This window comes from Erpetoichthys calabaricus, chromosome 9, assembly GCF_900747795.2.
Source record: "Erpetoichthys calabaricus chromosome 9, fErpCal1.3, whole genome shotgun sequence".
NCBI classification, from domain to species: domain Eukaryota; kingdom Metazoa; phylum Chordata; class Cladistia; order Polypteriformes; family Polypteridae; genus Erpetoichthys; species Erpetoichthys calabaricus.
Window position 1 is genome coordinate 4,560,861 of NC_041402.2, and position 24,110 is coordinate 4,584,970.

Here is a 24,110-nt window from a genome sequence, read left to right on the forward strand (position 1 = left end):
ATGCCTAAGGCCAGGCCTGATTGCGACAAATAATGCTGTAGTATATTTAAGTATATATGACAATTGCTCACTCGGACAATTTGTTTTGGGGGCCCCCAAGAAGGCGGGGTCCCTAAGCTATAGCTTGTGTAGCTTATATGTAAATCCTGCACTGAACCTTCATGTCTTTGGACTGTGGGAGGAAACCCACGCAGACATGGGGAGAACATGCAAACTCCATGTAGGGAGGACCCGGGAAGCAAACCCACCTTACTGCGAGGCAGCAGCACTACCCACTGTGCCACCGTGCCACCCACATGTAAAAGTAATAAATATAAAAATTACACAAGTCGAAGGAACCGCTTGTACGGTAAAATCAAAAGCAGCAAACTAATTTGCAGTTGAAGTCGCCCAGAATGTTTCTCATTTGAATCCGCAGACAGACACAAGTTCTGCAGTCAGACAGAGTGGTGACGTGTGACACATTGACGGCCACCAGCTAGTAAGAGTTTCCCTGCCCTCAGTAAAGGCAAACGACGACATTTTCTAAACCCAAATTGTTCACCTGCCGTTCTTCAATGTTTCCAGATTACGACCGAGTAACAGCAATCTTCTTCTTGGATTCAGGAAGCCCACCAGATGCCTACAAAGTAGAAAACACACAAAGCAAGACAAAGTGAGCCATAAAGAGAGACGGCTTGATGTCCAGTAAAACAAAGAGGATTGTGTGGCTTCAATATCCAGGACACACACTTCATCATCATCATCATCATCATCATCAGGGTCCTGGATTAGAAAGAGCAAACCAAACGCGTACATGTCAACAGTTTGCTCGTGAAAGAACGCCGAACATTCGTGCATATAGCTTTCAAGAATCAAAGACTTTTGGTGTAGGTTTATTTGGCATTTTACGAGGCATACAATTTGTAATTCATTACGTTTTGACCAAACAAAGTGGACCTCTTCAATGGCAGATATAATAAGATAATGAATCCAAAAATAAGATAAGCACAGCAACCATTGTCCTCAAAGAGCTCCCTCCAGCCCGCCATGAGGAGCAAGTGGGTGGGGCCTCCCAGGTGAGCTCCGCCTCCTTCAGCATCCTGACAGGAACGCTCAGCTACTAAAGGCAAAGACCACCGATGATCCAAGGGAAGAAATCCGGCATGAAGTGAGGAAAACAATCAAAAAATAATAAACACAATGAAAGCTGAGAAGTAATAAAGTCAATTGTTTTCAGAATAAAAATACATTGGAAGCCAAGAGTGAAAAAACATTTGCAAAAACCTCAGTAAGCACTTCAAGTAATTGTAGAAAACAAACAGGCAAAACAGTTCTGGAAAATTCCTTTACGAGAATATTTTAATCGTACAACTTGGAAGCGTTCAAGTGGTTTTTCTTAACCTTCACAGGGCCTTGGAGATGACCGACTAGCCGTCATGTGACTCTAATGCTACTTGCACAAGCGCCGCCCCCTCCGCCCAAGGCCCCGCCCCCCCAAAAGCCCCCGCCCCTTCCCAGACACATGGAATGGACAGAGAAAGAGCAATTGCACATTTCCTGCTTGTGTTCTTAGAACCATTTACAAAAGGTGACAACAACTGTCGAGGAAGATGAGGTGACAATCACTGGTAGGTAAATATCATCAAAGATAAATTAGCACCACAGACATTCTGCAAGTTGATTACACTTTGCCATTAATCAATACAATCAGAAATATTGCATTTAGACAGTTGCTCTTTACAAAGGGCCCCGTAAGCTAATAACAGAAGGGAAAATGAAAATCAAACACAACAGAAACAAAACAAAGCAATTCACACACAAAGGTACGGTCCTGTCTAATGAATATGTAAATTGCATGCATAAAATTAAGAGCCAGGAATACGCTGACAGCACTGAGAGATTTGGCAGGGTAGGATACCATCAGTGTTTTTACTGAAACAAATAAAAATAATATCAAATAATAAAAATAATAATACAAAATGTGTGTATATATACACATATATACACATACATATATACATACACACGGGTAGAGCACCACACAGGGGAAAGAAATTAGCACCTAGTTTTTTCAAAAAAAGCGTGGTATCCCTCCCATAAATAATCTCCCCTGCGTCTGTTTCATGGGAAAATACTGAATTATAAAATAACGAGCAGAAATGTAATTAATTTAAAAACCTGCAAACTGAGCCCAGCAAGTTTACAAACAGTCATCGTAACACAAAAAAACACAAGACAAAAAAAAAACAAAAAAAAACAAAGCCAACAAATGTGACCTCGTGGGAAACTTTTCTTTTAAAACAAATAATGCTCAGATGATCGAGCCGAGTGCTATTTTTACCTTTATTAATATATTTAGACTTAAAATTAATAAAAAAAAAAAAAATCAAAATAAGGTCGCACTTTACACCTCTAGCAGAAAGATGTAACTTGGTCAAATCCCCCCCTTTTTATTTTACAAAAAAAAAAAAAAAAAAAAGGTCACATGCATGTTTTGAATCCGGAAATTATTTTAACATTACGTGAAAAAAAATATACAAAAATTACTTACAAAACATACAAAATTTATATTTATATAAAATGCACCACACTAAAGACCGAGCAGAAAAAGAACGCATAGGACGAAGCAAGGTGTGAAGATTAAATACTCGTTCAGCCCCCCCCCCCCCCCCCCCCTCCCGAAATGGTTCACATTTCCCAGCGGCCCAATGCCAGTTTCCTTTTTTAATTGGGTCATGTGACTGGACTTGCAACCGTGGCAACATGTTGATGCCAGAGAGAAGTGGAATTCAACGATGGCAGATGAGGAGTCCCATTTGTCCAGTTTCAAAACCTGCATGTGACGAGAGAGGCACACTGAGGTTGTAAGGTTGCTGTTCTTTTTTTCTTTTTTCTTTTTCCTTAAAAAAAAACCTTTATTTTTGGAGATGGTTAAAAATGCGTCCTTTGTATTTTTTTCTTTCTTGATTTTTCAGAGACACATCAACCCATGAAGCAGACCGGCCCGATTTCAAAACCAAACTTTTGCGTCGCGTCGCCAAAATCGTTGAACATGACATCAACGAATGGAACTTGCTCCACTTTAGGGGTGTTGATCTCGAGGATGGTCTTCTCATAGCCCTTCTTTAACTGAAAAAGACAAGAAAACAAAGAAAATAGCTAAGTATGGTTTGCAGAGAAACCGAAGGCCTATAGAAGAACCATTTAAAACAAAAATACAAATCTAGAATTTTTCATGTAAGGATGACATAAGGCAGCTCTGCACACTAATCATGGTGTGTGGCATGCTGATCAGCAAATGCAAGTAAGAATTTCACACGGGACAATGATGTCCCCATCTAGCTATCAATCTGGAAGACAAAAGTGTCAAAGTAAGACAGTTCTACTCACTCATAATGGGCATGTGTTGTGGCAATGGGCTGCATGTTGATTAGCAAAGGCAAGTAAGAGTTTCACACATGACAGTAATGACCTTACCTCTCTATCAATGTATTATATAGTGCCTTTCATATCTATCTATCTATCTATCTATCTATCTATCTATCTATCTATCTATCTATCTATCTATCTATCTATCTATCTATCTATCTATCTATCTATCTATCATATAGTGCCTTTCATATCTATCTATCTATCTATCTATCTATCTATCTATCTATCTATCTATCTATCTATCATATAGTGCCTTTCATATCTATCTATCTATCTATCTATCTATCTATCTATCTATCTATCTATCTATCTATCTATCTATCTATCTATCATATAGTGCCTTTCATATCTATCTATCTATCTATCTATCTTATAGTGCCTTTCACATCTCTCTAGCTAACTAGTGAATTTTAATGATATAGTGCCTTTAACATCTATCTATCTATCATATAGTGCCTTATCCATGCATCTATCAATCTATTATATGCTGCCTAATCTATCTATATCTTCTATAGCGTCTTTCTACTTATTTAATTTTATCACTATACTGATCTCTTTAGTGCCTTTCCCGTATATCTAAATAATAATAAATTTAACTTTTTGAATGCATATAATATGGCACATTATGATTGATTGATTATTATATATATACTATTCAAATTAATGTATTTCCCATCTATTTATGAGATGGAAATAAAATTTAACTATTTAAATGAATATTATATAGTGCCTTCATATTAGTCTTCTACTTCTTATCTATCTATCTATCTATCTATCTATCTATCTATCTATCTATCTATCTATCTATCTATCTATCTATCTATCTATCTATCTATCTATCTATCTATCTATCTATCTATCTATCTATCTATCTATCTATCTATCTATCCTATGTATCCTCACAGGTGGCGCAGTGGTGGTGCTGCTGCTTTGCAGTAAAGAGACTGTGGAAGATTGTGGGTTCGCTTCCCGGTTCCTCCCTGTGTGGATAGCGCTTTGAGTACTGAGAAAAGCGCTATATAAATGTAATGAATTATTATTATCTATCTATCTATTACATAGTGCCTTTATATCTATCTATCTATAATTATTATATAGATCCTTTCATAGTGTACCTATCTATTATATAGTACCTTACATATTGTATCTATCAGCCTCTCTAGCTACATGTCTATCTAACTTTCATTATTAACATATGCTGCCTTTCATTGCATATTATTATATAGCACCTTTCATTATCTATCAATCTATTTTACAGTATATAGTGCCTTTCACATCTATCTATCTATCTATTGAGTTTTAAATCTATTATATAGTGCCTTTCATATGTATCTAGCTACAATACAGCATATTTCAAATCCATCTTGCTAATGTGTTCTATCTATGGTCCCTTTCATACTTATATAAATCTGCATATCTTATACATAATGTTTTTCTACTTTCTTTCCTATTTTCTATAGTGCCTTTGATCCATATGTTTATCTACTTTATAAACTACTTTTCATATTTATGTTTAATATAGTATCTGCTTTATATAATTGATTTCATATCTACCTAGTATATACTGTTTTTCCTTTCTATTATATACATATATCTATTTTTTATACTGACATCCATCTACTTTTAAAGCACCTTTCATCCATCTATTTATGTTTTCTATAGTGCTTTTGAAATCTATTGTCTAATGTCTTTCATGTCACATCTGTATGGTTATCTATTATACGTTGTATTTCCTGTCTATTTTTTATAGTGCATTTAATCCATCTATTTATCTACCTTATCAAGTATCTTCCATAGTTTTTATGTAGTACCTTTTATCTACCCACTTGATTTGTGCCCTTCATATCTATCTACTTTCTATATTTCCTTTTCCTTTTCATCCACCTGTTCATTTACTTTATAAAGTACCATTCCTATCTCTGTTCTATACAGTTCATTTCATACCTCCCTATCTATTATATTGTTTTTTTCCATTCTGATATGTATTGCATATCTCTTTTATATAGTACCTTTCATCTATTGTAGTGTGGTGGAGTGCTTAAGGCTTTGGACTTGAAGCCCTGAGGTTGTGGGTTCAAATCCCACTACTGACACCACTGCGTGACCTGATCAAACCACTTCACCTGCCGGTGCTCCAATTAGAAAAACAAAAGAAATGAAACCAGTTGTGTGTCAAATGTTGCCTTGGGTGAAGGTGTTGTCATCTAAATAAGAAAATGTAGTCTGTCTATTTAACCCCAAGACGCCACCAGTAATAAATGAGCAGACGGATGGACCCTTCACAGCCCGAGTCAAAGACAGAAGAGGCACCAGGGACACTTACTGCACAGCCGTCGACCAGTGTGCTGATGTAAGGATTGTTGTCGTAGGACATCTCCTCATCGTTTGATCCCAGGAAGCGAATGGCTTTGTCATAGTTATCCAGAGTGGCATCATGCCAGGCCACAGACTGGTAGCAGTTATAGGTGAAGTTCTGGCGGGCTGTAGCACTCAGAAGTCTGAGGAAAGTCATCTGCACGACTCCGATTGGGTTGCCATCTGAATCCACATAAGACAGCTAACAGAATACAAAAAAAGAGAAAAAAAACTAGGCAGTGGCATTCGAAAAAGAAAACAAAAATGAACAAAACAAAGGAAGAGGATTCATGGAGGCAGAAACAGAAAGAGAGGACCCAAGGAGGACTGAACAGAGATGTGGGGAGGGAGACATGATAACTTGTGAAACCTGTGAAAATGAAAACTAGTGAGATCATCAGACTTTTTACATCCCATGGAGGAGAAGAGGAAGATGAGGAGGAGGAAGGGGGCGCTACCAGAAGAACATCATTCTGATAGGATCCTGAAGTGGATTGTAAATCAAAGTCAGTGGTTGATATTTAATGAACGAGTTTCCATTGACTTTCAAACACAGGGAATGCGAATGCTGACCAGAGTATCAATGGAGATTTAGGAAGCAGGTGACATCATCCTCACCAACCATTTCGAGCCAGGATGCAACACAGCAGCCACGTTTGACCAAAAATCTGCTTTAGTGAGGTTAGGACCTCTGCTTGGTTACTTCAGCTTTTGACATTTAGAGTTTAGTTTGGATGCCAGTGTGATTTTGGCCTTTGGGCTCCCTTTAGCGATCCTCTTGTTGTTTCTCCCTTTGCAGGGCTCCGCTCCTCTCCTGGTTCTTGCTGTTCCTCTCCTGTCTTTGGTCAGGGCAGTTTTCATATTAGCCATAATAAGAGTAAGTAAAGACGATTAGCCCTACTTGATCTTCAAAATCAAGTGAATCGGGAAATGAGAGTAAGAGTGTTGAATATCTTTTTAGCAAAATCTTTCAGTCCACAGAGAACTGTATACTGGGAACAAGATGTGAAACTTGGACATTTCTATTTAATATGGTAGCTTTCACTGTTGGTGTTCATGAAATAATGAAACGAGTCCCACTGGAGCTCGAGCTCAATGACACTTCCGGCATTGCAGTGTGGCTCATTAGTTTCCACCTTTTACAAATGTCCCCAAAATGACAGGGTGACTGAAATCTCACAAGCGTCTGTCCGGCAGCGATGTAGGGCTGTTTAGCAGAGTGCCGTGCGAATTACAATGTGATTTCCACGTATAAAATTAGACACAGGTGACATGTTGACAGACTGTTACAGAACACGACAGCCCACATGATAATTAGGAGACAACCCCCCCCCCCCAAAAAAAAGTGAAAAAAGCGCTTTTATCTCATCACGATTCTGAAAAATAAATATAGAAAAAGCTCCCAATAATGCTTGAGGAATTACTTTTTGACAGCTTCTGTCAGACCGAGTATGGTGGTGTGCCCTTTAAAAGTGACAGCTTCTGACTTTGCCTGCAGTTTGAGTCGGCTTGCTGTTCAATAAAAGTTGGAGAACACAAAGGAGATAATCCATCATTAACACCTCACTGAGGCCCACACGCTGGGGCTGATCACGCCGGATTTACTTGACGCCCTCCGTAATGAGGCTGAGTCTTCATGGCAGCTGTGAGATCAACGAGTGACGGCTTTAGGGGATTCATCTTTGTATCTGACAGGTGCTCAGCCGAGGTGGGCTCACTCACAGGGGACGTGCAGGACAGTCACCAAAGGCACAACGAGACATGGACAGTGCTGCCTCCTAGTGCCTAAGGGGCTTGGCACTCACAGTCGACAAACAGGCCTCACCTATCAGTGTACTGAAAAGGACTTGAGAAGGCGCTATATAAGGGAAGGTGAGCTTCACCAACACAAAAAGGGTAGGACTGTGCTACAGGTGGGCTTTCTTGTAAGACATGACCACCAGATGCACTGGATTATCATTTAATATAGTTACTTCTACAACATAAAAGATCTGTCTACCGTATCTGTATGTCTACTCTTTATTTATTTTTCATATACTGCTTTTCATATCCATCTATTATATGGTGGCTGTCTATTTATACACCAGTATAGATCCCTGGTACAGTTATTCCCTATTACTGTATGTAGTGCCTGTCAAGTCTACCTGTACCTGTACAATACAATACAATACAATACAGTTTATTTGTTGTATAGCCCACAATTACACAGGAAGTGCCGCAATGGGCTTTAACAGACCCGGCCTCTTGACAGCCCCCCAGCCTCGACTCTCTAAAAAGACAAAGAAAACCCTTGTAGGGAAAAAATGGAAGGAACCTTAGGAAAGGCACTTCAAAGAGAGACCCCTGTCCAGGTAGGTTGGGTGTGCAGTGGGTGTCAAAAAGAAATAGGGGGTCAATACAATACAATACAATACACAGAACATCTACTGTAGGTCTACTCATTATATTGTGACGTTCATATGTGTTATACAGTGGCTGGCCATCTGTCTGTCTATTATTGTATATAGTGACTTTTATATCAATGATTAACATTTATTTCAAAAAATATATCAAAACAGGAATTTTCTTATCTATCTGTTACAAAGTGTCCATCTATGGAGATCTATGGATGAATTATTGTTTATTACATTGAGCCTTTAAAACCTACTGCTCTGCTTTTCACATCTCTCTATTATGGCTGCCTGTCTATCTGTGCAGACCCACAGCAGAACTCATCTCAGTAATTTAGAGCCTTTCAAATCTGAAAATGTACACGACAGCAGCTGATCACCGTCCTATCTGTCATATACTGCCTCGCATATCTTGTCATTCATTTGAAATGTATTTATTTTTAATGAACTGCCTTTGTTATCTGTCCATTATACATATACCTGTCTGTTTATGCATCAATGTAGAATTATGGCAGCGTCATTCTCTATGATACTGTGTCTTTCATATCTATCTTTCATATTTATTTTTTAATAATCTTTAATTTTTATTTTTAATTGTTCCATTTTTATCTATCTATTATACAGCAGCCCTCTGTTTGTCTCTGTAGATCTATGGTACAGTTACTCTCTATTGTATAGTGCCTTTCATTACCTATCTATCTATCTATCTATCTATCATATAGTGCCTTTCATTATCTATCTATCTATCTATCTATCTATCTATCTATCTATCTATCATATAGTGCCTTTCATTATCTATCTATCTATCTATCATATAGTGCCTTTCATTATCTATCTATCTATCTATCTATGTATCATATAGTGCCTTTCACATCTATCTATCTATCTATGTATCATATAGTGCCTTTCACATCTATCTATCTGTCTATTATATAGTGCCTTTCACATCTATCTATCTATCTATCTATCTATCTATCTATCTATCTATCTATCTATCTATCTATCTATCATATAGTGCCTTTCACATCTATCTATCTATCTATCTATCTATCTATCTATCTATCTATCTATCTATCTATCTATCTATCTATCTATCATATAGTGCCTTTCACATCTATCTATCATATAGTGCCTTTCACATCTATCTATCTATCTATCTATCTATCTATCTATCTATCTATCTATCTATCTATCTATCTATCTATCTATCTATCTATCTATCTATCTATCATATAGTGCCTATCACTCTATCTATCTATCATATAGTGCCTTTCACATCTATCTATCTATCATATAGTGCCTTTCACATCTATCTATCTGTCTATTATATAGTGCCTTTCACATCTATCTATCTATCTATCTATTTATCATATAGTGCCTTTCCTATGTATGTCTGAATCATTTGTCTTCTTTCCCATTTATTGATCATATAGCACCTTTCCCTGCAGACTGATCACAGAGGATTGTATTGATTTCTTTCTAGCATGTCAGTCTGAAGCTTCTCCAGGTAAATCCCCAACTGAGGAGCACCGACTGCAGTGACTGGTGTGCATCTGCTGGTGGTCCCGGTGATTTGCGGTGGGCAGGTAGCTGAGCCGCTTCATCTGACAGACACGGGGGTGCAGACCAGTCGCTGGTGGTCCACAGAAGCACACGGGTTTGATTTTTCCAGTTATTTTGTGCTCCTGTTTTTTCTCCTTTTGTTTATCCTTTCATTATATTTTTTATGTGGAAATATAAATTGTATAATTGTAGTCATTTCCTTGTTATTATTCTGTGAGGAACAGCGTAAGAGCGCCCCCTACCTTCCACAAAGTACTGAATGTTTTGGTAGGTGAGCAGCTAATCTGCTCGTTTATCGTGGCCTGCTACAGAATACGTATGCGTTGTAAGAGAAGAACAGACATTTTAATGACATGAATTCTGGTTCAGCTTGTGTGCAGATTATAAAAGCCATTTTTCATCTCTTTTATATCCCTCTTTATTAATGGATGCCATCATGGACCAGAAAAAAATGGTCTTAATGAGGCCATAAAATTGATTTGTTAGTTTTAACATGTTTTTCAAAAGTGGATGTCAAGCAGCAGGTGTTAAGTGGCTGCCGGGGTGCCCATGTATGCTGAACCAGCCTGACTGAATCACGGAGGCCTTAGTCACTCACAGAGCGCTGCAACTGGTGGTATTCACACACCTCGATGAAAGGGCATTCTGGGAGATTCTTATGGTGACTTCACCTAGCATTAGTGAGCCAAATGACTGACCAAATGACCGCAGCAACCAGTGACCCACACAAAGACAACGGGTGGAGGCCCGAAAAGGACAACAGCAGCCCAGGAGCAGTGGGCAAGGAAAGAGCCTGGGACTGGAGGTCAGTGTGGATTTGATATAAAATGGTGGGAAATGACACAAAAAGGAAACATTTAGTTTGCAACGTTGTTAAAGACCATCATTCAGCATTACTCTGATAAACCTTAATAAGGGCAAACGTTTGATCTTCCATCTTCATATCGGCACAAATTAGTCAGGAGACTGCCTTATGAGTGGAAAATAAATGAAATGAAATGAAAATACTTTAGGGGGTCACTCATCTGGAGAGAGATAAAGGATAAAAAGACAGATAAGTGAAGGCGCTATAAAAGATAGACCAGACAGAAACACATGAAAGGTACTCTATAAGAGATAGATAAGAAAGATGATATCTACAATAATTCATAGATGGAGAGACAGATAGATAGCTATATATTAAATTAATATAAAACTTACAGTATTATATATAGGACAAAAAATTATAAATACTTAATGACATAGATGGTGAAAGGCACTATATAAAAGAAAGAAAGAAAGAAAGAAAGAAAGAAAGAAAGAAAGAAAGAAAGAAAAATAAATAAAACAGATGGTGAGACAGATAGATATTAATATATTATATTAATTTAAAACTTACAGTATTATATATAGAAATACTTAAAAGGCAGAACATTATAGACACTTAATGAAAGCCAAAATCCACATAGATAGTGAAAGGCACTAAAATATAGACAGATATGAAAGATGCTATATAACATAACACATAGTCAAACAGATAGCTATACGTTATACAAATATAAAATATACAGTATTATATATAGAAATATATAAAATGCATACTATGATAGATACCCAATAAAAGCCAATATCCACATAGATAGTTAAAGACACTAAATAAGACATAAACTTAAATGAAAGGCACTATAAAACACACAAATATATTACATAAATATAAAAGAAATATTACATATAGAAAGAAAAAAGGCAGTGCCAACATCAACGTAGTGAGCATAATATAAGAGACAGATACAAAGAACATTATATATATATATATATATATATATATATATATATATATATATATATATATATATATATATATATATATATATATATATATATAAATTATATAATAAACAGACAGATGAAGAGGGAAGGCACTATATGATAGATAGATAGATAGATAGATAGATAGATAGATAGATAGATAGATAGATAGATAGATAGATAGATAGTGTGAAAGGCACTATTAGATAGATAGATAGATAGATAGATAGATAGATAGATAGATAGATAGATAGATAGATAGATGTGAAAGGCACTATATAAATGATAGATAGATAGATAGATAGATAGATAGATAGTGTGAAAGGCACTATAAGATAGATAGATAGATAGTGTGAAAGGCACTATAAGATAGATAGATAGATAGATAGATAGATAGATAGATAGATAGATAGATAGTGTGAAAGGCACTATTAGATAGATAGATAGATAGATAGATAGATAGATAGATAGATAGATAGATAGATAGATAGTGTGAAAGGCACTATATGATAGATAGATAGATAGATAGATAGATAGATGTGAAAGGCACTATATAAATGATAGATAGATAGATAGATAGATAGTGTGAAAGGCACTATATAAATGATAGATAGATAGATAGATAGATAGATAGATAGATAGTGTGAAAGGCACTATAAGATAGATAGATAGATAGATAGATAGATAGATAGATAGATAGATAGATAGATAGATAGATAGATAGATAGATAGATAGATAGATAGATAGATAGTGTGAAAGGCACTATAAGATAGATAGATAGATAGATAGATAGATAGATAGATAGATAGATAGATAGATAGATAGATAGATAGATAGATAGTGTGAAAGGCACTATATGATAGATAGATAGATAGATAGATAGATAGATGTGAAAGGCACTATATAAATGATAGATAGATAGATAGATAGATAGATAGATAGATAGATAGATAGATAGATAGATAGTGTGAAAGGCACTATATGATAGATAGATAGATAGATAGTGTGAAAGGCACTATATGATAGATAGATAGATAGATAGATAGATAGATAGATAGATAGTGTGAAAGGCACTATATGATAGATAGATAGATAGATAGTGTGAAAGGCACTATATGATAGATAGATAGATAGATAGTGTGAAAGGCACTATATGATAGATAGATAGATAGATAGATAGATGTGAAAGGCACTATATAAATGATAGATAGATAGATAGATAGATAGATAGTGTGAAAGGCACTATAAGATAGATAGATAGATAGATAGATAGATAGTGTGAAAGGCACTATTAGATAGATAGATAGATAGATAGATAGATAGATAGATAGATAGATAGATAGATAGTGTGAAAGGCACTATATGATAGATAGATAGATAGATAGATAGATAGATAGATAGATAGTGTGAAAGGCACTATATGATAGATAGATAGATAGATAGTGTGAAAGGCACTATATGATAGATAGATAGATAGATAGATAGTGTGAAAGGCACTATATGATAGATAGATAGATAGATAGATAGATAGATAGATAGATAGATAGATAGTGTGAAAGGCACTATATGATAGATAGATAGAGATAGATAGATAGATAGTGTGAAAGGCACTATATGATAGATAGATAGATAGATAGAGATAGATAGATAGATAGTGTGAAAGGCACTATATGATAGATAGATAGATAGATAGATAGATAGATAGATAGATAGATAGATAGATAGTGTGAAAGGCACTATTAGATAGATAGATAGATAGATAGATGTGAAAGGCACTATATAAATGATAGATAGATAGATAGTGTGAAAGGCACTATATGATAGATAGATAGATAGATAGATAGATAGATAGATAGATAGATAGATAGATAGATAGATAGATAGTGTGAAAGGCACTATATGATAGATAGATAGATAGATAGATAGTGTGAAAGGCACTATATGATAGATAGATAGATAGATAGATAGATAGATGTGAAAGGCACTATATAAATGATAGATAGATAGATAGATAGATAGATAGATAGATAGATAGATAGATAGATAGATAGATAGATAGATAGATAGTGTGAAAGGCACTATAAGATAGATAGATAGATAGATAGATAGATAGATAGATAGATAGATAGATAGATAGATAGATAGATAGTGTGAAAGGCACTATTAGATAGATAGATAGATAGATAGATAGATAGTGTGAAAGGCACTATTAGATAGATAGATAGATAGATAGATAGATAGTGTGAAAGGCACTATTAGATAGATAGATAGATAGATAGATAGATGTGAAAGGCACTATATAAATGATAGATAGATAGATAGATAGATAGATAGATAGATAGATAGATAGATAGATAGATAGATAGATAGATAGATAGATAGATAGATAGATAGTGTGAAAGGCACTATATGATAGATAGATAGATAGATAGATAGATAGATAGATAGATAGATAGATAGTGTGAAAGGCACTATATGATAGATAGATAGATAGATAGATAGATAGATAGATAGATAGATAGATAGATAGATAGTGTGAAAGGCACTATATGATAGATAGATAGATAGATAGTGTGAAAGGCACTATATGATAGATAGATAGATAGATAGATAGATAGATAGATAGATAGATAGATAGATAGATAGATAGATAGATAGATAGATAGATAGATAGTGTGAAAGGCACTATATGATAGATAGATAGATAGATAGATAGATAGATAGATAGATAGATAGATAGTGTGAAAGGCACTATATGATAGATAGATAGATAGATAGATAGTGTGAAAGGCACTATATGATAGATAGATAGATAGATAGATAGATAGATAGATAGTGTGAAAGGCACTATATGATAGATAGATAGATAGATAGATAGAGATAGATAGATAGATAGTGTGAAAGGCACTATATGATTGATAGATAGATAGATAGATAGATAGAGATAGATAGATAGATAGTGTGAAAGGCACTATATGATAGATAGATAGATAGATAGATAGATAGATAGATAGATAGATAGATAGATAGATAGTGTGAAAGGCACTATTAGATAGATAGATAGATAGATAGATAGATAGATGTGAAAGGCACTATATAAATGATAGATAGATAGATAGATAGATAGATAGATAGATAGATAGATAGATAGATAGATAGATAGATAGATAGATAGATAGATAGATAGATAGTGTGAAAGGCACTATATGATAGATAGATAGATAGATAGTGTGAAAGGCACTATATGATAGATAGATAGATAGATAGTGTGAAAGGCACTATATGATAGATAGATAGATAGATAGATAGATAGATAGATAGATAGATAGATAGATAGATAGATAGTGTGAAAGGCACTATATGATAGATAGATAGATAGATAGATAGTGTGAAAGGCACTATATGATAGATAGATAGATAGATAGATAGATAGATAGATAGATAGATAGATAGATAGATGTGAAAGGCACTATATAAATGATAGATAGATAGATAGATAGATAGATAGATAGATAGATAGATAGATAGTGTGAAAGGCACTATAAGATAGATAGATAGATAGATAGATAGATAGATAGATAGTGTGAAAGGCACTATTAGATAGATAGATAGATAGATAGATAGATAGATAGATAGATAGATAGATAGATGTGAAAGGCACTATATAAATGATAGATAGATAGATAGATAGATAGTGTGAAAGGCACTATATGATAGATAGATAGATAGATAGATAGATAGATAGATAGATAGATAGATAGATAGATAGATAGATAGATAGATAGTGTGAAAGGCACTATATGATAGATAGATAGATAGATAGATAGATAGATAGATAGATAGATAGATAGATAGATAGATAGATAGATAGATAGATAGATAGTGTGAAAGGCACTATATGATAGATAGATAGATAGATAGATAGATAGATAGATAGATAGATAGATAGATAGATAGATAGTGTGAAAGGCACTATATGATAGATAGATAGATAGATAGATAGTGTGAAAGGCACTATATGATAGATAGATAGATAGATAGATAGATAGATAGATAGATAGTGTGAAAGGCACTATTAGATAGATAGATAGATAGATAGATAGATAGATGTGAAAGGCACTATATAAATGATAGATAGATAGATAGATAGATAGATAGATAGTGTGAAAGGCACTATATGATAGATAGATAGATAGATAGTGTGAAAGGCACTATATGATAGATAGATAGATAGATAGATAGATAGATAGATAGATAGATAGATAGTGTGAAAGGCACTATATGATAGATAGATAGATAGATAGATAGATAGATAGATAGATAGATAGATAGATAGATAGTGTGAAAGGCACTATATGATAGATAGATAGATAGATAGATAGTGTGAAAGGCACTATATGATAGATAGATAGATAGATAGATAGATAGATAGATAGATAGATAGATAGATAGATAGTGTGAAAGGCACTATATGATAGATAGATAGATAGATAGATAGTGTGAAAGGCACTATATGATAGATAGATAGATAGATAGATAGATAGATAGATAGATAGATAGATAGATAGATAGATAGATAGTGTGAAAGGCACTATATGATAGATAGATAGAGATAGATAGATAGATAGTGTGAAAGGCACTATATGATAGATAGATAGATAGATAGAGATAGATAGATAGATAGTGTGAAAGGCACTATTAGATAGATAGATAGATAGATAGATGTGAAAGGCACTATATAAATGATAGATAGATAGATAGATAGATAGATAGATAGATAGATAGTGTGAAAGGCACTATATGATAGATAGATAGATAGATAGTGTGAAAGGCACTATATGATAGATAGATAGATAGATAGATAGATAGTGTGAAAGGCACTATATGATAGATAGATAGATAGATGTGAAAGGCACTATATAAATGATAGATAGATAGATAGATAGATAGATAGATAGATAGATAGATAGATAGATAGTGTGAAAGGCACTATATGATAGATAGATAGATAGATGTGAAAGGCACTATATAAATGATAGATAGATAGATAGATAGATAGATAGATAGATAGATAGATAGATAGATAGATAGATAGATAGATAGTGTGAAAGGCACTATATGATAGATAGATAGATAGATGTGAAAGGCACTATATAAATGATAGATAGATAGATAGATAGTGTGAAAGGCACTATATGATAGATAGATAGATAGATAGATAGATAGATAGATAGATAGTGTGAAAGGCACTATATGATAGATAGATAGATAGATAGATAGATAGATAGATAGATAGATAGATAGATAGTGTGAAAGGCACTATATGATAGATAGATAGATAGATAGATAGATAGATAGATAGATAGATAGATAGATAGAGTGAAAGGCACTATATGATAGATAGATAGATAGATAGATAGATAGATAGATAGATAGATAGATAGATAGATAGATAGATAGATAAAGACATGAAAGGCACTATATAACTGATAGGCAGATGTTACACAACAATAAAAGTCAAAGTATTTTAGCTAAACATCTGCACAGAGGGTGAAAGGCGCTATACAAAGCAGATGGATGACAAGCTCGTTCTGAAATACTCGTATACTTTGACCACAATGACAACTCAGTTCTGATGAGATTAACCCAGAGGTTACATTGGGGTTCCCGTGTGTGTGAAGTGGAGACTCTCCTGCCTGCTGGTGTGTTTTCTGCCTTCTCTTTGTCTTCCTTGTGTTAGTGGGTGCTGCTCTGGGTGACACTGGGGGGTCCCACTTTCCCCCGAGGCCCTAGTAAGGTGGGTGTGCTGGGATTGTGGACTAAGGCTTTTTTATTTCTTCTTTGGACCATGGGATAAAATAGCAGGAAGGCCCCTTTTAGGACCCCTGTGACCCCAATGTACCCCTGGATTGATCCCCTACTACAAGTCAATGCAAAGTTATTTGTCTCTCATTTGAAGTCACACAATCGTTCACTTTTATGATTGAGAATGCATCATAGACACATTAAACAGTGTAATAAAGCCAATAAGCAGTTTAGGAGATGATGGATGATGTTCGCATCAATACAGCAATGAAGCACCACCAGCAGCACCACCACCACCACCATCATCTCTTCTGTCAAGAGGACCTGGACAGGTTCATTTCAGTCAATACCAACCGTCTGTGCTCCATGTGATCCCAGTGGTCTTGGAGATGGACATGACTGACCATGGAAGCGCGCATGCACAGCCATTAAATCAAAGGCAGCAAACCAGACCAAGCTACTCAAACTGGACGGCTGTTAGATCTTTCTGATTTTCTCATCATTTCATATTTCAGTTCCAACAAGTTTAAAGTGTTTTTTGTCGAAAAGCCCAGAATATGCCCAGTGATGCATTTGAACAAAATGGGGTTTCATGGCTATTGGGGTATAAGGAGCGGTTAGCGTGTTTTGCTTTATTGTAGGTGAGCCCTCTCTGGACAATGCGCTATAAAAAGAAGAACTGAACGCTCAGCTGATGTCCACTTGTCTGTGAGAGTCACGCAGGTAAGAATGTCACAGGACTAAGGACATGTGAAGAACTTATTAACATTATACCTCAGGGTCATCCATAATGCATGCTTGTATGCTTTGTAAGGCACGTTGTGTGGTTCTTATAAATGGCACTGCATGAAAAATTGAGAAAGCTCTAGAAAAAGATGAATTAATATTGTGCCTTGTTGTCAAGATCTACTTTGTATTTACTTTATAATGTGCCATGTGATAAGACGTACCTTGAAAGTCACAATTGCTGTCACCCATCCACCCACTTTATAATCCGGCTTATCGAAACCAGGGTGATGGGGGAGCAGGAGCCAATCCCAGCAAGCACCTGGCAAGAGGCAGGAGCAACCTGAGTTTGGGGTCAGCCCTTCACTGCACGAGATAACGAGAAAACGAAATTTACAGGCACACTGACCAGTCTGACCACAGCAGGGCCAGAAAACGCTTCAACTGCTGACCACATCAGCTGCAGTAGCTGGCAGACTTTTACTGTTCTGTGTTAAACGCTTCCTACTCGGTGAAAACAAGCAAGGCCCTCTTTACTGTTTGGATTGTGATGTTTGTCAAACTACTCAGCCTGCAGACTGGCCAGAGGATATCACCTTCTACATCTAAGGACAGTGACGTGGATGAGATACCCTCAACATCAACATAAAGGAGTTTTCTAGAAGACCTGACTTGTGTGTACCGAGGGAGGGGCTTTTATGTTAAAGTGGCCAGAAGAAGAAAGACACACAAACTGAACTGGAGCTGGAAAAGCATTTCTGTAAATAAACTGGCAAATGACAGAATTGTTTAGTACCAGCTAGCCCAGTCCATGAGCAGCATTTCAGGCCGAGGGCACAACTGTTACCTGATTGTCATGAATTCAACAGAGTGGAACTGCGGTCTGCAAAACCTACAACATCACTGGTGACACCGTCACGCCAGGGTGTCATTCGCAACAGGCCCATTCTAAGAGTTCCCTTCCGTTGGGGTCTCTGAATACGGCAGCATAATCTAGGAGAGTGAAGAGGGGCCATGAAGGCCAGCTTGGACACCCACTGGGCACCGTTTGTCTCATGTATTTGTAAGGTGCACTGCACTTTTCATTCTAACAGATGGCGCATAAAATAGGCACTAACTCCTAATAAGGAAATTTTAAATAGAAAGAGGCTGACAGAGGAAGTGGTTTTGAAAACAGTAACGCTAAATACGCTCAAAAGAGTGGAACTGTGGGACTGGCAGAAATTGGCTTATATAATACAGGAGGAAAATACTGGGAAAATAAAAAAGTTGACATTGGAAAAACTACTGGTGACAAATTGCTAATGATAATGGTGAGTACTCTCAGAAGAATGAAAGTGTGGGACTGACAGAAATCGGACTATATATGAGTATCATCTATCTATCTATCTATATAGTGCCTTTCATATCTATCTATTACTGTATATAGTGCCTTTCATATCTATCTATCTATCTATCTATTACTGTATATAGTGCCTTTCATATCTATCTATCTATCTATCTATCTATAGTGCCTTTCATATCTATCTATCTATCTCTGTATATAGTGCCTTTCATATCTATCTATTTATCATATAGTGCCTTTCATATCTATCTATCTATCTATATATATAGTGCCTTTTCAATCAATCAATCTATCTATCTCTGTATATAGTGCCTTTCATATCTATCTATCTATCTATCTATCTATATAGTGCCTTTCTAATCTATCTATCTCTGTATATAGTGCCTTTCATAGCTATCTATCTATCTATATAGTGCCTTTCATATCTATCTATCTATTACTGTATATAGTGCCTTTCATATCTATCTATCTATTGTGCCTTTCATATCTATCTATCTATCTATCTATATAGTGCCTTTCATATCTATCTATTTATCATATAGTGCTTTTCATATCTATCTATCTATCTATCTATCTATCTATCTATCTATCTATCTATCTATCTATCTATCTATCTATATAGTGCCTTTCCTATCTATCTATCTATCTATCTATCTATCTATCTATCTATCTATCTATCTATCTATCTATCTATCTATCTATCTATCCTTTTTGAATTTAATTTTTCCTTTTGTATGCTGTGCTGTTGATGTGTCAGCTGCATCACTAATAGAGCATTCACTAAAGGATTCTGGTACAGCAGTGCTAATGTTTGTGATGCACCACCTGTTAGAATGGGAAATGCACTGTTTTTATAAGACCACATGTATTACAAACTTCATTTAAATATATTTTGCATGACAAATAAATGTAATGCTGAATACATCCAATATAAGAGTGCAACTGTTGAAGCGGTTTATATTACATATGAGAAAAAGGATGACAGATTTAAAAACAGCAGATTGAAGAAGTAGTACAGATGGCATATGGGTAATGTTAAAGGTGAAAACAATGAAAAGAGTGCAGCTATGGGGCTGATAGAGTTTGGCTTATGTGTAGTGCATATGTATATTTTGTATTAAAAATTTACATCATTTAGTTACAGTGTCAGTTTGTTGCCTGCGGAATTTGAACAGTGGTGTAAATGTTTGTGATGTGCCATCAGTTGGAAAGGAAAACACAATGTATTTTATTACTACATACAGTACATTACAAAATACATTCTAACAGAGAGCACATCGCAAACGTAACGCAGGGCTGAATACACTTAACAGAGCCTCACCACCGCGTGGTTTTAGATTGGCTTGTATTATACAGATTTGTTTTTTTTTCTATTTCATGTTTCCTTTATTAAGTTATTACGTCATTTGCTCGTGTCTTTCCTCAGCTGTATGGCTTTGCTTTGGGATTCTCAACAGCAGTGTGATTGTTTGTGATGTCTCATCTCTTTTTTTATTACTCCAGGAATTACAAAATGCATTCCTACAGATTGGCGCCCTGCCCGGGGTTTGTTTCCTGCCTTGTGCCCTGTGTTGGCTGGGATTGGCTCCAGCTGACCCTCGTGACCCTGTGTTAGGATATACAGTAGTAGGTTGGTTCCTACAGATGGGATTTGGCTAAAGTTATCGCTGAATACGCCAATCAGAGTGTAACTGTCAAACTGACAGGAATTAGTTTATACTATCAATATTTTTTTATTCAGTATCTTTTGTTTGTCTGTTGCGTTGATTAAACTGCATTTGGTACAGTGCGCTAAACAGTACATTTGTGATGCTCCATCTGTTGGAATGACAAATGCAATGGATTTTATTTACTACACACTTTACAGAATATATTCCAACAGATGGTGCATCACAAATGTTAACACTGAATAGGCCCAAAACAGAGGGTCACTGCCAGATGGACAGAAATTGGGTTGTATTATATATATTTTGTGATTATATTAATGACTTTGTTAACTATTTTGTAGTTTACATTCAACTTGAGTTAATGAACTTTTGTGATCAGATTTATACGGTAACCAGCACTGATTACTGTGTGCATGAGGGCTTTTTTATTATCTGGAGAAAGACGTCACAGTTACGCAGATGAACTTGTTGGAACCCGGGCTGCAGCTCAGTCCTTTTTTGATTTCCGTGATCAGATTTTCTTCTTGCACTTTTCAAGTTTCAGTAGCTCTTTGCTGGATTATAAAGGGAGCACAATGCCTTATGAATGTCATGGACGTCCAGCCGTTGAAGCATCGAGCAGACAAAGCCACATTGTCCCCCTGGCATGTGAGCGAGCCGCGGTCCGAGTGCATGGCCTCGGGATCGGCCGCTGCCGCATTCGAGGAGACTGGATATCTTTGGATAAGTTCACGTCGACTGACAAAAGTGGGCAGAAGGCGTCAAGTCGCAGGTGTCTGAATGGCGTGGATTTGAATCGGAATTGTAATTTGTAATTAGTTACCTCTGGATTTTAAAGGAGACCTGCGCTGGTGGCTCAGACCTGATAATGACTGATTACTGAAGTCATTACTGTCTGGCCGTTGACCTTTACGGTTCATTAAATGTCTCTTTTTAGACTAAAAAGTCAGTCTGATGTATTAGTTATGTATGCCAGCAGCTTCTGTGCCACAGCTTTCACTTTCTTTGGGCAGAACATGAAAGAAAAATATATATATATACTTCTTAAGTCTCCCAATTCTGTTTTATGAAAATATAAGTGGACGACGGCTCTTTGAATGAATTTCTGATTTAATAAATCTCAAAAGGGTGGCACGGTGGCGCAGTGGGTAGCGCTGCTGCCTCGCAGTAAGGTGGGTTCACTTCCCGGGTCTTCCCTGTTCTCCCCGTGTCTACGTGGGTTTCCTCCCACAGTCCAAAGACATGCAGGTTAGGTGTATTGGCGGTCCTAAATTGTCCCTAGTGTGTGCTTGGTGTGTGTGTGCCCTGCAGTGGGTTGGCGCCCTGCCCAGGGTTTGTTTCCTGCCTTGCGCCCTGTGCTGGCTGGGATTGGCTCCAGCAGACCCCCCCCGTGACCCTGTAGTTAGGATATAGCTTAGAATAGTTTGTTCTATTCTGTGTATTGTATTGTGTTGTATTAACCCCTTCACTGTGTGCCCAACCTACCTGGAAAGGGGGTCTCTCTTTGAACTGCCTTTCCGGAGGTTTCTTCCATTATCCCTACAAGGGTTTTATTTTGTCTTTGTCTTCTTAGAGAGTCAAGGCTGGGGGGCTGTCAAGAGGCAGGGCCTGTTAAAGCCCATTGCGGCACTTCTTGTGTGATTTTGGGCTATACAACAAATAAATTGTATTGTATTGTATTGTATTGTATACAGCCCATTGGATAATGGATGGATGGATGGAGATGTCAGGTCATTGAGAGGAACCACTCTGAGCATCTCCCTCCAAAGGAGGATTCATTTTGCCGACGCGCTGGCCTCGCTTGTGTATTGGCGGCTAAGTGAGTTTCTGTTTCCTCGGAGGCGGAGCCTTTACCCAGACTCCACCTCTCACTGCCGGGCTGGACAGACAGACAGACTCACTTCCACGCCTAGACGTTTATATGTTACCATCAATGTATGAAATGCAGGCACTGTATAGCATGCCTGCCGTTTTTGGGCAAAGTATGAAATATCCATCCATCCATTTTCCAACCCGCTGAATCCGAACACAGGGTCACGGGGGTCTGCTGGAGCCAATCCCAGCCAACACAGGGCACAAGGCAGGAACCAATCCCGGGCAGGGTGCCAACCCACCGCAGGACACACACAAACACACCCACACACCAAGCACACACTAGGGCCAATTTAGAATCACCAATCCACCTAACCTGCATGTCTCTGGACTGTGGGAGGAAACCCACGCAGACACGGGGAGAACATGCAAACTCCACAACAGGGAGGACCCGGGAAGCAAACCCACCTTACTGCGAGGCAGCAGCGCTACCCACTGCGCCACCGTGCCACCCCTAATTGCATTTTTCTTATTTGTTTTTCTTGTAACACCAATCAAGAAATCCATTTTTTGTGGTTAATTTTGCTAAAGTGTTGAATGACCGGAGATCAATGATGTTTGATGTCACTAGTCAGATTATACAGGGTGGCGCAGGGAAACGTTACATTTTCTATTGATGTTCAATGCACAATTAAACATATATATATATATTTATAAACATATATTTAATGATAAAATGTACTGTACAGGATATGCAATTAATGATGGTAATCAATATTCATTTTATGTTTTAAGTAAAACCCCCTGAAGGTGTTGTCCATTTCTCCATACACATCCAGGCAGCCCGCATTGCCTGACGTAACACGTCAGGAGGAATGCCAGCGATTTCTTCTTCAGTCCTACTTTTTAGTTCCCCAATGGTGTGTGCGCAGGACACTTGGCTTTTAAGATGTCCCCAAAGGAAAAAAAAAAAAAATCACAAACAGTGAGATCTGGGGATTTCGGAGGCCATGGAATGTCACCGTTGCGTGAAATGACGCGCCTTCCAAACAATCTAATCGTCGAATTGCTGCCATCGATTGTCGGGCAGTATGTGAAGTGGGTTTGGTTTTTTTAAGGCCAAACCCGTTTCTTCGAAATGACGCATCCATGTTGCACGATCGAACTGGTAATGCTGCTGAAATTCACGCTATAGTCACGCTATCACCATTCTTATTAAAAGGTGTTTCACAACGAACGCTTGC

The 24,110-nt window shown here is 36.7% G+C and overlaps 1 protein-coding gene across 3 annotated transcripts in view; it reads right to left on the bottom strand.

The window, feature by feature from the left end:
* Positions 1–2,363: 2,363 nt before the first annotated feature.
* LOC114643693 (collagen alpha-1(V) chain-like) overlaps positions 2,364–24,110 on the bottom strand; it is a 519,467-nt gene continuing 497,720 nt past the window's right edge. For all 3 annotated transcript variants that reach the window (XM_051931584.1, XM_051931585.1, XM_051931583.1), the window contains 2 exons: positions 5,738–5,971; positions 2,364–3,111 (listed from right to left, as the gene is read on the bottom strand). In XM_051931584.1, the coding sequence (XP_051787544.1) occupies positions 2,965–3,111; positions 5,738–5,971 (381 nt within the window). In that variant the 3' untranslated portion in view covers positions 2,364–2,964. The remainder of the gene's footprint in view (positions 3,112–5,737; positions 5,972–24,110) is intronic.